The 16,133-nt window shown below is 42.1% G+C and overlaps 1 protein-coding gene across 1 annotated transcript in view; it reads left to right on the forward strand.

Annotated features, from left to right (window-relative positions):
* Positions 1-16,133, forward strand: part of LOC139370817 (voltage-dependent calcium channel subunit alpha-2/delta-3-like) — a 52,259-nt gene continuing 36,126 nt past the window's right edge. The window contains exons 1-4 of the mRNA XM_071110600.1: positions 1-122; positions 1,139-1,220; positions 8,322-8,438; positions 10,917-10,976. Of these exons, the coding sequence (XP_070966701.1) occupies positions 1-122; positions 1,139-1,220; positions 8,322-8,438; positions 10,917-10,976 (381 nt within the window). The remainder of the gene's footprint in view (positions 123-1,138; positions 1,221-8,321; positions 8,439-10,916; positions 10,977-16,133) is intronic.

Consider the following 16,133-nt stretch of genomic DNA (forward strand, 5'->3'; position numbering starts at 1 on the left):
ATGCTGTGGAATTGGAGGATCCTCTTTCCACACGTGTGCTGCGCCAGCTTCCTTCTGTCCTGGATTATGCTGGGCACGGTGGTAGAGGTGATGGGGTCCCAGCCAGGGATTCCTCTCTCAGTGTGAGTGGAAGGTTTCATATTCATATTTTACAACCTTTCAGGTACTCAGTAAGTCACACCTCTGCATATTGTTGAGTTTTTCAGCTTCTAGATTACCTGAAGTGTGTAAGTAGTGGACTTGTTATATAAACAAATGTAAACAAGCAGCATGTAATGACATTGTAACAACAACAAGCATAATAATAATAATAATAATAATAATGTATGTTTGTAAATTATTTATTAGTGTTGGTGTCCAAATAAATGCATTTAAAAAATGGGCGTACTCTTTACCCTATAATATCTGGCATGATAAAAATAATAGCTCAAATCAACACATGGATAATAAGTACACACCATTTAAATGTAGCCTACAGATGTCTTTATTTTAAACAGAGTGTTGTCTTTGATACACATATGTCTAAAATCGCTGCTATACACAATACTGCACTTGCCATTTTCATGTTCCAGGTTAAGCCTGACTGCATTGAGACACCACAGTCTGAAACAGTCTAAAGGCTACTTGGGAAGACTTGAGCAACATTTTGCATCAACTTTCTCCACATAAATTATCAGTTTATAGCACGTCAATACGCACCAAATAAACATTAGCAAACAGCTACATTGAATGAAGTACTTGTCTACAATGTAGAGCATTTGCCTTATTGTTGGTGGACTCGGTCCTCTCAGCTCAAACTCCACACGCTCCAACAATGTATTTCTTATATGAGGGTCTTGTGGTTTTTCGAGAACAGGAGTATCTTCAAGAACATAGTTTATCCTCAGCCATATGACACACAGACAATAGATATCCATGGATCTATGATTTTATCTAGATATCCATGGATCTATGATTTTATCTAGATATCCATGGATCTATGATTTTATCTAGATATCCATGGATGTATGATTTCATGCGTAGAGATTTGTTTTGAAATGTCTTACTGACATAATGTGTGTGATCTCACCAAGTCAACTATTTTCACCTGTTAAAATACCAAAATATCACAATGTAGAAATGTTCTGTTCGCTTCCAGGGTGAAGTTATGGGCCTCAGCGTTTGGTGGAGAAATTAAATCAATTTCTGCAAAATACTCTGGATCCCAGCTGCTGCAGAAGGTATCTCTTTCTTCCCTCAATCTTCCTTATACTCATTCCTGCCCACACACACACACACATTTTCACGTTATGGTGAGCTCATGCACACACGCACGCAAGCTCGCACGCACACACACACACACGCACGCACGCACGCACGCACACACACACACACACACACACACACACACACACACACACACACACACACACACACACACACACACACACACACACACACACACACACACACACACACACACACACACACACACACACACACACACACACACACACACACCACACACTGTACGCTGTAATGCTGCATACTCCTTTAATGACTGCTGATACAATTCTGTGTCCCAGTTAAATATGGATGTTGGGTCAGAAAGGACTCAGGTGTGTTGTACAGAGGCCCGTGTGTGTGTGTGTGTGTGTGTGTGTGTGTGTGTGTGTGTGTGTGTGTGTGTGTGTGTGTGTGTGTGTGTGTGTGTGTGTGTGTGTGTGTGTGTGTGTGTGTGTGTGTGTGTGTGTGTGTGTGTGTGTGTGTGTGTGTGTGTGTGTGTGTGTGTGTGTGTGTGTGTGTGTGTGTGTGTGTACTGGACATGGCCCATTAACCACAGCACTGTTTCTTCTCTAATCTCATTTCCAGTTCACTCTCTGGAGTCAAGAGTTTCAACCCCAGGATATGAATGGGGCAAGGAGACACATTTAATACAAGTGTGTGGAGTGGAATAGGCTGGGATGGGTTGGAGTCAATAGGTGGGGTTCAGAGAGAGAGAGAGGGGGGGGGGGCAATAGCGGGATCAAGAGAGAGAAAGAGATAAAGAGAGATGGGTTTGGAGGCGATAGGTGGGGTTATGAGAGTGAGGGGGGGGGGGGGGGGATAGAGGGAACAAGAGAGAGAGAGAGAGATAAAGAGAGATGGGTTTGCAGAAAACCCCCTAAGTGAAAGTAAATGACCACTTGGGGGCAGATGTGGGCTCTCCAGTGTGAAAAGAGGTACTGTTGTGTACACTACAGCACCTGTCATCCAAGTGGAGGCAATGCATGCTGGTCAGTGTTGAAAGTTTCCAGTAGCTTTCCCAAAATGCCCAGTTTTTCAGGAATCTCAATTGGAAGATTAAAGGAAATAAGCAGGAAATTGTGAATCTTCCAATCAGGATTTCTGGAAAATCTGTGAATCTTCAAAAATGAACCAGAATTTTGAAACCATAATGCGGGAGTCAGGGCTCTGGCTGGGCCTGTGTGTGTCTCACAGTACTTCAGGGAGGGCAAACTCTTTTAACAATAAGATGTGTTCCTTGGAGTTTCCAATGGCAATCTATTGTTTCTGTGTTTGTAATGTTGATAGGTTACGTTAAAAGAAAAGCATGTGTGTTCTCTTGGCAATGTGGTCAGTGTTATTGGCATTATGGAGTCTGAGCACTATGTACAGCACCTTCAGAAAGTCTTCACACCCCTGGACTTATTACACATGTGGTTGTGTTACAGCCTGAATTCAAAATGGATTTAATCTCTTGTTTTTCTCACCCGTCTACAGACAATAACCCGTAATGAAAAATAGAAAACGTGATTTTTTAAAATTGTTGCAAATGTATTGAAAATGAAATACGGAAATATCTCATTTGCGTAAGTATTCACACCCTTGAGTCAATGCTTTGTAGAAGCACCATTGGCTGCGATTACAGCTGTGATTCTTTCTGGGTAAGTCTCTAAGAGCTTTGGAGACCTGTAATTGTACAATATTTGCCCAATATTCTAATTCAAAATTTTTCAAGCTCTGTCAAGTTGATTGTTGATCATCGCTAGACAGGCATTTTCATGTCTTGCAATATATTTTCAAGATGATTTTAAGTCAAAACTGTAACTATGCCACTCAGGAACATTCAATATCATCTTGGTAAGCAACTGTTTTTTAAGTTGGTGTCCTGCTGAAAGGTGAATTCGTCTCCCAGTGTCTGTTGGAAAGCAGACTGTACGAATCATGCACAAATCAAGTTTTCCTCTAGGATTTTTGCCTGTGCTTATAGTTGTATACCGTTTCTTTTTATCCTGAAAGATTCCTTAGGCCTTGTCGATAACAAGCATACACATAACATGATTCAGCCACCCTCATGCTTGAAAATATGAAGAATGGTACTCAGTGATGTGATGTGTTGGATTTTCCTCAAATATAATGCTTTGTGTTCAGGACAAAAAGTTAATTTCTTTGCCACATTTTTTGCAAAATAGTTGTGGCAAAAAGGATGCATGTTTTGGAATATTTTGTACTCTGTACAGGCTTCCTTCTTTTCATTCTGTAATTTAAGTTAGTCTTGTGGAGTAACTACAATGTGGTTGATCAGTTTTCTCAGTTTTCTCAAATCACAACTATTAAACTCTTAACGGTTTTAAAATGGATTGGCTGAATACCCAGGGCGCCAGGTGGTTGGAGTTGTCGACCAAGCAGCTTGACAGTGATATGATGCCAAGTTTTTGAACTAGCGGTAGTTTCTTTGAGAAGATATATGAAGCCATCTGAGCATTTGAACAACAGCACAAATACACCTGTTTCACTTTTGCATGTCAAAAACCGAATGACCCCTGCTGCACATGCTGCCACTGTTTTGAACAGATTAGAGCAGCCAGTTCACGAATGAACGAGTGCACCAGGGAAAACGCAATACGAACGCAGATGCAATAAGTGAAAACACATGATCTAAAAGGGGATAGACAGCTAACATAATGTCACAACGCATGATGCGCTAGCCAGTTTACGTTCATTCTGAAATAGCTTCATATTTCCAAGTTAGTCAGATATGAGTTAAGAAAGACTTGAAATTGGCAGGGGAGCTAACAAGCAAGCTTAATAAAGGTACATAACTGATTAATTTTAACCCCAGAAATTGACCAAACTATTTCTCAATGTTTCTCAAAAATTACTGTAGCTGGCTAATTAATTTGATCGTGCTTTGTAATACACCCGGTTTTATGCTGTTTTAGTCCACACATGCCGCCCTGTCACCTACAGTAGAACCTGACAAACAACATCGGGGGAAACAATAAAATTGGTTGTGCTTTTTTGTCCCACCACATCTTCAATGAGAATGTTCTAGTTAGTATATCCCTCTGTCCTTCCACTCTTGCTGGATGTAGTTGTCCAGTTTACCATGACTGTTAGGATGATTTATTTACAAGTGAATTACAACTTGTACCTGATGGAGCAGATCTAGTCAGGTGCGGAAGTAAGCCATCTGGCGCGAGAGACTCATTGGGAGGAGACTAGAGCAGACCCAGAAGATCTGACTGAATGCACATTTGAGCGCCCCAGGACGGTCCATTTATTTGGTGCTGCTATAATTCATACTATGAAATCCTGCGATTTGAAATCCTGCGATATGAAATCCTGCGATTTCATTGGGGCAGTTCCCCTTCATAGCAAATAGCTGGCAACACAATCCAAGCAATGTTCGCATTAGTTATATAATCTAGATTTTTGTATGAAAATATTGTGTATTTATTTTGACTAATCAAAAGTTTTTAACTTTTTTATTTTTTTACCAATCACAAGTGGGGCCCCGCCCCTAACACTCTAACGGGCGAGCCGCCACTGGTGAAATCCCTGAGCAGTTTCATTCCTCTCCTGCAACTGAGTTCGGAAGGACGCTTGTATCTTTGTAGTGACCGGGTGTATCGATACACCATCCAAAGCCTAATCAATAACTTCACCATGTTCGAAGGGATATTCAGCATCTGCATGCTTTTTTTTTACACATCTTCCAATTGGTGCCCTTCTTTGCGAGGCTTTGAAAAACTTCCCTGGTCTTTGTGATTGAATCTGCGCTTGAAATTCACTACTCGATTGAGGGACCTTACAGATAATTGTATGTGTGTGGTACAGAGACGTGGTAGTTATTCAAAAATCATATTAACTACTATTATTGAACACGGAAGGAGTCCATGTGATTTGTTAACCCCTTTTTTACTCCTGTACTTATTTACACTTGCCATAACAAAGGTGTTGAATGCTTATTCACTCAAGACATTTCAGCTTTACAATTTTTTTATTCATTTCTACATTTTTTCTATAAACAAAATTCCACTTTGACATTATAGGGTATTGTGTGACACAAAATCTCAATTGAATCTATTTTAAATTCAGGCTGTAACACAACAAAATGTGTAAAAAGTAAAGAGATGTGAATACTTTCTGAAGACACTTTATACTGTAGTATACACACAGGATTAGAACTGGGCATTAATGTGTACACTTGATCAGAAAGTCTGGGTTAAGTACGCAGACAGATTGAATTGGAACTCTGCCCTATGTGCATACACCTGGATGTAGATAATCATTTTATTCCTACAGATTTTTATGCTCAATTACCTTCAATTGCGCTATTAATGAAACAGTGAAATGAATTGTAATTCTATTATTCCAGACCTGCAGGGGTTTAAAAATGAGTTGGATTGAAGCCAGAAATAGTGGATTACCGGAGACAGATGAAAACATGGGTCGTATTCATTATTGCACACCGTAATAAACCGTAGCAAACAGTTTTGCAATGGAAAACGTCTTGCAATGAAATTAACAGTTATCTTATTGGACAAGTTCAGATAGTCCCTTCCTGTTTCAGTCCGTTTTCTTCCATTTGGTTTCTAGTTGATACGACCCTGATCTGTTACATTCATACAGTGCATACTGCATACTGTATACTGCTGGTGAGATATGTTGTGTGATTGTGTGTGATTGTGTGTGAACTCAGTGGTGATAAATGCGAGGAGATAAATATCCCCATCCAACTCCATTCATCAGCCTCACTGCATGTGTGTGATAAGGAGGAGCTCAGCTCAGCACCAGGCTACTGCTGCAATTCTATTACCATTAACACTGCTAGCGCTAGCAATGTACACACTTCTGTAGCAAGATATGGGTGGTGTGTGTGTGTGTGTGTGTGTGTGTGTGTGTGTGTGTGTGTGTGTGTGTGTGTGTGTGTGTGTGTGTGTGTGTGTGTGTGTGTGTGTGTGTGTGTGTGTGTGTGTGTGTGTGTGTTGGATGAGCGTGTGCTTCCGAGATTTAAAAATAAAATAAAAATACACCCAACATTTCCCTACTATTTTAACTGCGTAACATCCACAGCTGATTCTCTGTTGACTTGTGTGAGAACAGAACACTGAAGTCAAATGTCCCCGGCAGTTGTTTTCCTTTCTGCCTATGTAAGCACTTTCCTCATGTTCTGGTTCAAGGAAGCGTGACTGGTTCAGAACACATTACATCCAATCAGCAGGCCTCTTCCTCTCTTAGCAGCCAGTGAGGGAGATGGAGAGAGAAACGTCTCAATGGTAAGGGCTGATCATTAAGGATGATCATTGGGTGCTTTATGGGGAATTAGCATTTTTTCACACAGGGCTGAGCTGCTGTGTGGGCAACAGAACAGGACTATAGACACAGAATGGAGACACTGTGGTGTGTGTGTGTGTGTGTGTGTGTGTGTGTGTGTGTGTGTGTGTGTGTGTGTGTGTGTGTGTGTGTGTGTGTGTGTGTGTGTGTGTGTGTGTGTGTGTGTGTGTGTGTGTGTGTGTGTGTTTTGACTCCTCAGGCTTGGGTTCATTCAGGCCTCATCTACACATAAGTCATTACCTTAATCAATAATCATACTCAGTTCTATTGATGGATGGGGTTTAACCTCGCCCTGATGACTGGAGGTGGGGGGTGCTGAGGCAGGGAGGACAGGCGTGAAATGAACTGTTTTGCTCCACTGCCTGCACACACTCTTCCTTTCCCTAGGTAATTTGTTGCCTCATGTACTAGGATTTGTGTGTGTGTGTGATGTGTTTCTTTCTTTGAATGTGTATCTTTGGAATATATACTGTATATATGTGTGTGTGTGTGTGTGTGTGTGTGTGTGTGTGTGTGTGTGTGTGTGTGTGTGTGTGTGTGTGTGTGTGTGTGTGTGTGTGTGTGTGTGTGTGTGTGTGTGTGTGTGTGTGTGTGTGTGTGTGTGTGTGTGTGTGTGTGTGTGTGTGTGTGTGTGTGGTGAGAGACGTGCAGGTTATACTGTGATTATTATTTTGTGTGTGTACCTTTTTTAAATGTTCTGTTCTATTCTCTTTGTGTGTTCTGCTGGGCTTTGTTCTGTCCCAGTGCAGGTGCAGTGTATCCTGCAGACTCAGCATTGTGTGAAGTCTAGTTCATTATCCAGAACCTCCCAAGCCTGACATGTTATTATCTTTCTCCTGTGCTTTGACTTCATTTCAATTACCCTCCAACCGTGCATGGCCTTCACTCCCAGGCCACCCAGCAGCCAATCAGAGACAGAGCCACAGCTTGTCAACCAATTACTGAGACAAGATAACCTATCAATCAATTCAATGAAACAGGATCCATCTTATCAGCCAATCATCTGAGACTGGGTCTTGCAAGCCACTCTCTGAGATGTAGTACCCCACTGGACACAGACGTCAATTCAACGTTGGTTTAACGTAATTTTATTGAAATGAAACAACGTTCCTTAAACCGGTTTGTGCACAGTGGGAAGGCTTTTTCTTCATCAGATGTGACGTGTGTGTTTGTGTGTGTGTGTGTGTGTGTGTGTGCAACCTTCTCTGTTACTAAAACAAAGGGCACATTGGCTTACCCCCCCTCATTGACATGAGATGTACAGTATGTACTTGTGATTCTCACACACACATTTTACCATTGACACCCTGTATTTTACCTTTATTTAACTAGGCAAGTCAGTTAAGAACAAATTCTTATTTTCAATGACGGCCTAGGAGTGGGTTAACTGCCTGTTCAGGGGCAGAACGACAGATTTGTTCCTTGTCAGGTCAGGGATTCGATGATGCAACCTTTCGGTTACTGGCCCAACGCTCTAACCACTAGGCTACCTGCCGCCCCGTATCCTGTGCACGTGACCAATAAACTTTGAGATCAGTTGCTTTGAGTTATTGTAACATGTTCACATTTTGTTCACATTTTGTTCACATCTATCAGTGAAATAAATGACATAGCCTAGAAGCCTCCGTTTGTAATAGTAGTATGTGAATTGTGCACAAACATAAGATGATTGATTATTCGTTCAGTATCAAAATATTAGAGAGTTAAAACATGTATTTTTTTCTCTCTGTCATTTACAGAAATATAAAGAATTTGAGAAGTCCGTCCGAGTGGAAGAAATTGATGGCATGAAAGTGGTCAAAACTCTCGCAAAGAAGATGGAGGAAATGTTCCGGATGAAAAAGGAGGCCATGCGGGTATGTACTGTCGCATATCTGTCCTTTTATCTATCATCCACGTGCTTTTTGCGATGTTTTCTGGAAGTAGACCTAATGTAGACTACTGAGAGTAGGAGACTTAAAAGTAATTCAGAAAAATATCGGACATTCTGTTATTTCTCAGCCTCAGCTGCAGACATGCACCGCAAGCAGGTTAAGAAAATATCTAGATTTAGGCTATATAAAATGATCAACAGATTATCTAGATGTATTGTTATTATTATTATGATTATTATCACGTTTTGTATCGTTGGCATTTTTTTGTTACAGGCCTATCAATGATCATGAAGCTGTTATAACCAATTGTAAGCATATTTCAGTGGTCAGACATGTATTTTTCGTTTTTCCTCCTCACACTTTCTGCTTTGTGGGTATTTCTATTCATAACACGGGTTTAAATTACACTAGTGTTGCATTTTATCCAGCGGCGGTATGCTATTTACTACAAGACATTCTCCTGAGACAGATATATAGCCGTTGGAAATGTATATTGGGCTTGAGAGGAGAGGTGCAAGTAGCCTATTTTAATAGTTAACCCCAGTTGAGTGGTGTGAGATGATAGCGTTTATCTCGCACAGCCAGATTTCCCCGCGCCGGGCTGTATTACTTGCATGGTTGTAATTCTACATAGTGTGCCCATTGCCTTTATCATTCTCTAGGCCTATTTATTAGGCAGAATTTCAATCTATGTGTTACAGTGCTGCAAATTGGACTAATGCTTTCTGTGTAAACACATTCATTATTTGAATGTAGCCCAGGCTACTAAATTGCTTGGACATATTTAAAATGATTGGAGGCCTATATTCATCGGATGAAAATTATACAAACATATTTTTTATAATATGAAAAAATGTTGGCAGCAGTCGAGATGTTATATCCAGTTAGAGAAATTCCAATGGTCACCAACTGACACATTACCAGCGTCGTGGCGTAGCCTATTCGAAATGAAAATTAAACAATTACGATGTAATTTGTCTTTATGATATTGACCTAGTCCTTGCGAGCCGTGCGTGTTTGATTTAAGAAGTAGGCTACCTGTTTTGAAATTGCCTTTCGGCAGTAAGACTAATTTGATATGGTTTGAAAGACCACCCAATAGCATATGTTGGCATCTTGTCATTTGCACACAAAAAATATAACCTAGGCCTGGAGAAACATTTGTTTGCATTTAGCGGCTTGAGGTTTCCTATTTATTTCATTATGCCTGTATTGCTGACGACACCATCTAAGACTGAAACGCAACGGTATGAAAATAAATTAAGTTTAACTGTCACAAAAGTGTTTACGCCATGCCGCCATTTTCTGTTTGCGTTGCAGCTATTTTGATGTGCTGGACAGTTATTAATGACCTGTTCCAGAACCGCGACGATGACTGTGGTGTTCACCCGGCATTTCCTCAAGCAGGCAAGCACATTTCAAGGAGGCTATATAAGGTTTTGCGTGTTATGGGATCCGGTTCTACGCTGGGCCATATGGCAATCAAGCATCTCACTGAACGCACGACTTTCCGTGGGTGCCTTTCGAGGCAGAAATATAGACCTCGGCCTACAGTAGCCTACGTGAATGGGAAAATCTTATCACAGAAAAATATTACAGAATATAGGCCTATTGCTACAAGTTTCATGTTGTTTCCAACAGCAAGGGGGTCTTTCGTTTGAGGCAGGTTATTGATATAACTGTGTTGAAGAAACCTTATCCTGGGAGGGTAGCATCAGGAATATCATTTAAAGTGGATTAAGAATATATCCATCGACCGAAGAGCATGAGCATCACTAAATAGCATCAACATATCGCTATAATTATTCACAAATAGCCTGTTGACGAGGGAGTGGCGACTGTTTCGGGTTAAACTGCTATTAGAAAAACACAACTGTATATTCAGCACCATGGTCAGCGTCCACTGACACACCACAATGGCCTCATACAATATCACAATATACTGTAACTGCACCGTTAGCAATAATGGGGTACTTCACCTTATGACAAGTCCTGAATGCATTTTCACACTCAAGGAACGTTGGTTTGTCTTCTCAGGTGTCACGAAGCATAAATGTAAATAGGACACTGATGTGAAAAGTAATACAACACAGCAAATTGTCTAGCCATTAGTTTTCAGAAATATCGAAATGTGGAAAAATATATAGAATAGTGCAAGACATGGAAGGGAGACTGGACTAGAGCAGGCTTATGTCTCTGTGCTCCAAACAGCCAGGCAGGCAGCCATGCAGCCAGGACCATTCCTTATCCCTCAGCTCTCTGGCCCTCTGTTACAGCAGATTTAATGTCTCCCTGCAGAAGGCTGGTGGGAACTAGAAGCTACTGAGACGGTCTGACATTGTCGGGGGTCAAATAACTCTTGGACATGGGTGATGACTTTGAGTTGAGCTGGTGTGCTTATGCTTCCCCTCTGTGCCCCTTCCCTTATCTCCACTCCTCCCCTATCTCTCCCTTCTTCAGCGGCTGGTGGAGGCAGCAGAGGAGGCCCATCTACAGCACGAGGAGGACCCAGAGCTGCAGGTAAGACGGATGGGAGGGGGGGGGGGGGGGGTGCAAGTTATAGCAAGGTGAGAGAAGGGGTTAAGGACAGTATAGTGTCTGCTGGCATTGACAGTCATTCGCATGAATACCCTGTCACAGTGATGATAAATGACGCATTTTAATAAGCAAACACTGCATACATTGACGAACGCCATACCAAACTGCGGCTGTCATAACTCACTGATTATTTGAAAGCGTAATCATCATTTATAAGTAGCCTGTTGAAGAGGGAGTGGCGACAGTTCCAGTAAACTGCTGTTGGGAAAAACACAAGCCAAATATTCAAGTTCAGCGCCCACTGACAAACCACAATGGACTCATATTATATCATAATGTTCTGTAACTGCACCATTAGCAATAATGGGGTACTTCTTCTTTTGACAAGTCCGAAATGCAATTTCACACTCAAGGAACATTTTTTTTTTTTTTTGTCTTCTAACGAAGCATAGTGATATAAATTGTACACTGATATGAGACGTAATGCTGCACAAACAAATTATTGGATTGTCATGCTACGAAAATCCAGCTGTCTTCGGGATATGCTCACTTCATACAGGAAATGTTCATACATTCATACATACTCGTACATTTGTGGAATTTGAGAGAATTGAATATTCCCATTGTGTGTGCTGCGGCATCTGTTCAGGTGTGGTTTCCAACTTCTCATGCAGGTGTATTGTACAGCTCGTCATAGGCCATTGTGCTCTTTAAAGGACAGTACAGCTGTTATCACTGGCTTCTTTTCCCTTTTCCTTGGCGCAGTGAGCCTCCTCTTCCTATGCGGTGGGATTGCAGTAATTCTGTAACACTGAGAATGTACAGGAAGGACCCTGCTTGCCTCCCTCTGTCTCTCTATCCCCCCCCCCCCTCTCCCTCTTCCCAGTAGACAAAGATTAATGCAACTCTTATGCACAGTGCATTGTTCCACATTTCCTCCTGAAGATTAGAAACTCACTCGGGCAACAAAAACACTTTGAAATATTGGCGCCACACTTCCCAGTTAATAGACGCATTTGCGTTATGAATACTTTGTGATCACCCCATGGTTTGCAGGGTTTGTTTCGCTGGTGATTATATGAACGCATTGGAAGAAGGTCGAGCAGGTCATTATTACCATTATAGGACCACATTTCCTTCTCCATATTTCCATGTTATTATTCTTCATTACTCTGCACTTATTCCAGTTTGGGGTTAACACTCTGATTACATGTGTCCAGATGATTATGTATGTTCCTTGCTCTGGTGATATATGTATGTACACAACGTTATTGTATTGTTTTATGATTTAATAGCATATTGTCATTGGGAATATGGTTTCCTGTTTTTTTTTTTTATGGGTGTTATATTTAGGCTACACATACGCTGTATGTGTATGCCTACACGTTTACAATAAGCTACACATGCTTACACAAGCTTTGTAACACATTTTCACAGCTTTTGAAAGCTGTTACTGATTGTTTAGCTGACATTTTAGTGCGTACTTAACAGGGCCACTATTTTAGATAAGCATTGTTTGGTGTTATTTGAAATGGTGACCAAATTCATCCCTTTGTTAACGCTATATGAGATGCAACCTATTGGCGAATAACGTGCATCGATCTCTCACGTGGTTATTATTACGTCAAAACATGTACTTTCGTTATTTCCTTTAGGCTCTATTCAGGCTACTTATTTTACAGTGAACTTGCTGCAACTTCATGCCCGCATGTTCATTGTAGAAATCCTAACGCTTATTATTCATTGTAAATATCTAGTGTAGGCTACCCCGCAGCTCCACGTCTCTCTAGAAAACTGTCGTAAAAGATATAGCATAGCCTGCTTTGAACTGCAAAACAAGGTCTGATGTGTATTTATTATCAGCAAAGTAGCCAGACTATTTTAAAGCCCCATAAACGTCTACGGCTTACAAAACACGTATCTCTTATTCAACAATTAAACCTACATTGCAGAGAGACATCTAACATAAAATGACACAACAGTAAAAATACATTATTATTTTGTGGGATCTGTTATCGATAACCTAGGGGCTACTGAGCGGATACAGTGGTTGAGAGAGTTCACATAGCAGGTATACCATGTTGTCACCTGCACGTCCTTAAACCCTGTCTGTAAAACCTAACACGGGTCAATGTAAAACGAGACAATAGTGAATTCGGGAAATGGTGCGTGAAAAATGCACGGTGTCAGAAAACGGCAATAGGTTGATGAAATGACGCGTCACAGAGTTTGATGTTTTAAAATGATCTAATGTCCTTAACGCTGTTTTTTATGTAGCCTCGTTTTCGTCTGTTTGAATTTCCACTCGATAAAGTAGGCTGCATATAGGCTACAGTGTATTTGCTTCAACATAAGACTTAAAAAAATCAAACAATGTTACATTCCACTGGGCACAGACGTCTAGTCTATTCCACATTGGTTCAATGTAATTTCATTGCAGTGATGTGCAAACAACGTTGATTCAACCAGTGTGTAACCAGAGGGATTGCTTATAGCTGGGAAATAATATTAGAACACGGGCCTGTATATATCATTACATTTATTAATCGACAGTCTTTTTCTACAGACAGTATTTTTGAAAACTTTGTGGGAAGCCTGTTACTATTGCAGAGAAGTCTCAGTAATTTCTGGCTGCCTACCTTCAGTCTGAGGATCAAATGGCCACGACGAAGCACGGGGTCTCATTGAAGAGACTTGAGACACTCTCATAGGCGATACACTGACCTCCAAGATGGGGTCGACTAAGAAAAGGGAACACATGAGCCGAGTCAGCCCGGTTTTAGACCAGTTATACCCTTTATACACTACTGAGGCAAGCCAAGCCGAGGCAAGCCAAGCCAAGCTGTACTGTGCCTGGCCCGGTTACGTATCCATCCATAGTTGTTGCATGGAACTGTACTGGAAAGGACATTGTGAAAAATCAGGGTTGCGCAATAAGGTGAAAAGGGGATTAGACCCACCTATGCCTGCCTATGTTGCCAACCCTGGTACAGTACGCTCTTAGAAATCAGGAGAACCCTTTATGGTTCCAGGTAGAATCCTTTTGTGGTTCCAAGTATAACCCTTTTGGGTTCCATGTCGAACCCTCTGTGGAAAAACAATTCTTCAAAGGGTTCTCCTACGGGTACAACCAAATAACACTTTTAGGTTCTAGATTGCGCCTTTTTTCTAAGAGTGTAGGCCCAATCTCACTGCAGTGGTGTACAGTAACCTACATGAAGAGTCAGTGGAGCGTCTCGGGCGTGGAGCCGCAGTGTCCCCTGCCCAGCCTGGCCCTGCTCTACTCCTGCTCTGTACTACAGTAATAACCCTGATGGTTAACGGCCCTCTTTCTCTACAGCACGATCACTTCTGCTGAGCGTGCACATTTCTCTCCTCCCCTCCTCCCTCCTCCTCCCTCCTCCTCCCTTCCCCCCGCCTCGGCCAGTCAGAGGGGCGCTCAGGCGTGATATGAGCTGTCAGGCCCTGCTTTATGGTGATGCCGGCATGGCCTTCCCAGAGTACGCCACAGAGTCCATCACACATCCCCTCTCCAGCTCCCTCCCCCCATCCCTCCCCCCAGCACCACACTGGCAAACAGGGGGCCCCGTCAGTCCACAGCCAGAGCCAAATCCGGGCTGCTTAGAAAGAATGAGAGAGTCTCTCCTCTAAGCAGGTTCCCTGTGAAGGACAGGCCAATCACACGGCAGAGTTACACTACAGAGAAGTCTGATTGTTCCCTTAACCCCCATCGTCCAGAGTGCCGAGCAGCAGAGCTAACCACCACTGCTAGTCTGCTACACTGTACCATCCACTCCAATTGAGACATCTCCAAGAGAGTGCTGAACTTGACTCTAGTTACTGTGTAAATGCACAGTCTGAACGCACCTCTATTGTATTCTGACCTCATCACAAAGGATGTTCCGTTTATGCAACACTTCTGTGTTTTTCTCATCAGGGTCTGGGTTGTCAAGATAAATAAAGTACGACTTTATAGCTACAAGGCTATTGAAACTGGTTGTTGAGTTGAATGTTAACTCTGCCGTTTCCCCTAGTCAGTGTGAGTACTTCAATGCAGCACTGTTCTGATTATTGGATTTGTAACTCTATATGCAGTGCATTCGGAAAGTATTCAGGCTCCTTGACTTTTTCCACATTTTGTTACTACGTTACAGCCTTATTCTAAAATGGATCAAATCGTTTCCCCCCCCTCGAGTCTTCTTGGGTAGGACGCTACAAGCTTGGCACACCTGTATTTGGGCAGTTTCTCCCATTCCTCTCTGCATATCCTCTCAAGCTCTGTCAGGTTGGATGTGTAGCGTTGCTGCACAGCTATTTTCATCTCTCCAGAGATGTTCAATCTTGGTTTCATCAGACCAGAGAATCTTGTTTCCCTTGGTCTGAGAGTCTTTAGGTGCCGTTTGGCAAACTCTGAGTGCGCTGTCATGTGCCTTTTACTGAGGAGTGGCTTCCGTCTGGCCACCATAAAGGCCTGATTGGTGGAGTGCTGCAGAGATGGTTGTCCTTCTAGAAGTTTCTCCCATCTCCACAGAGGAACTCTAGAGCTCTATCAGATCAAGAGCTCTGTCAAACCTGTTTTCGCTTCGCCATTATGGGGTATTGTGTGCAGAGTACAGAGGAAAAATAAATATTTAACCCATTTTAGAATAAGGCAACATAATGTGGAAATTCATCAAAGGGGCCTGAATACTCTCCAAAGGCATTGTATCTGTTCCTCCCCAGTATGAGTACTTCAACACGGTGCTGATTGACGATGTGGATGTTAACCCCATGAGTACTGCAGTGGAGGCTGGCTCATAACATTGTCAGGAAAGGAGTCATTGGAATGGTATCAAGCATATTTGACCTTTATTTCACTTAGGCAAGTCAGTTAAGAACAAATTCTTATTTTCAATGACAGCCTAGGAACAGTGGTTTAACTGCCCTATACAGAATAACAGATTTTTACCTTGTCAGCTCAGGGATTTGATCTTGCAACCTTTTGGTTACTAGTCCAACACTCTAACCACTAGGCTACCTGCCGTCCACGTGGCTGAAACCGTTCCATTGACTCCATTCCAGCCATCACTATGAGCTGTCCTCCCCTCAGCAGCCTCCACTTGTGTACTGTCTATTCCTCCCAAGTATGAGTGTTTCAAC

The sequence above is a fragment of the Oncorhynchus clarkii genome, chromosome 17 (assembly GCF_045791955.1).
Source record: "Oncorhynchus clarkii lewisi isolate Uvic-CL-2024 chromosome 17, UVic_Ocla_1.0, whole genome shotgun sequence".
NCBI classification, from domain to species: Eukaryota; Metazoa; Chordata; class Actinopteri; order Salmoniformes; family Salmonidae; genus Oncorhynchus; species Oncorhynchus clarkii.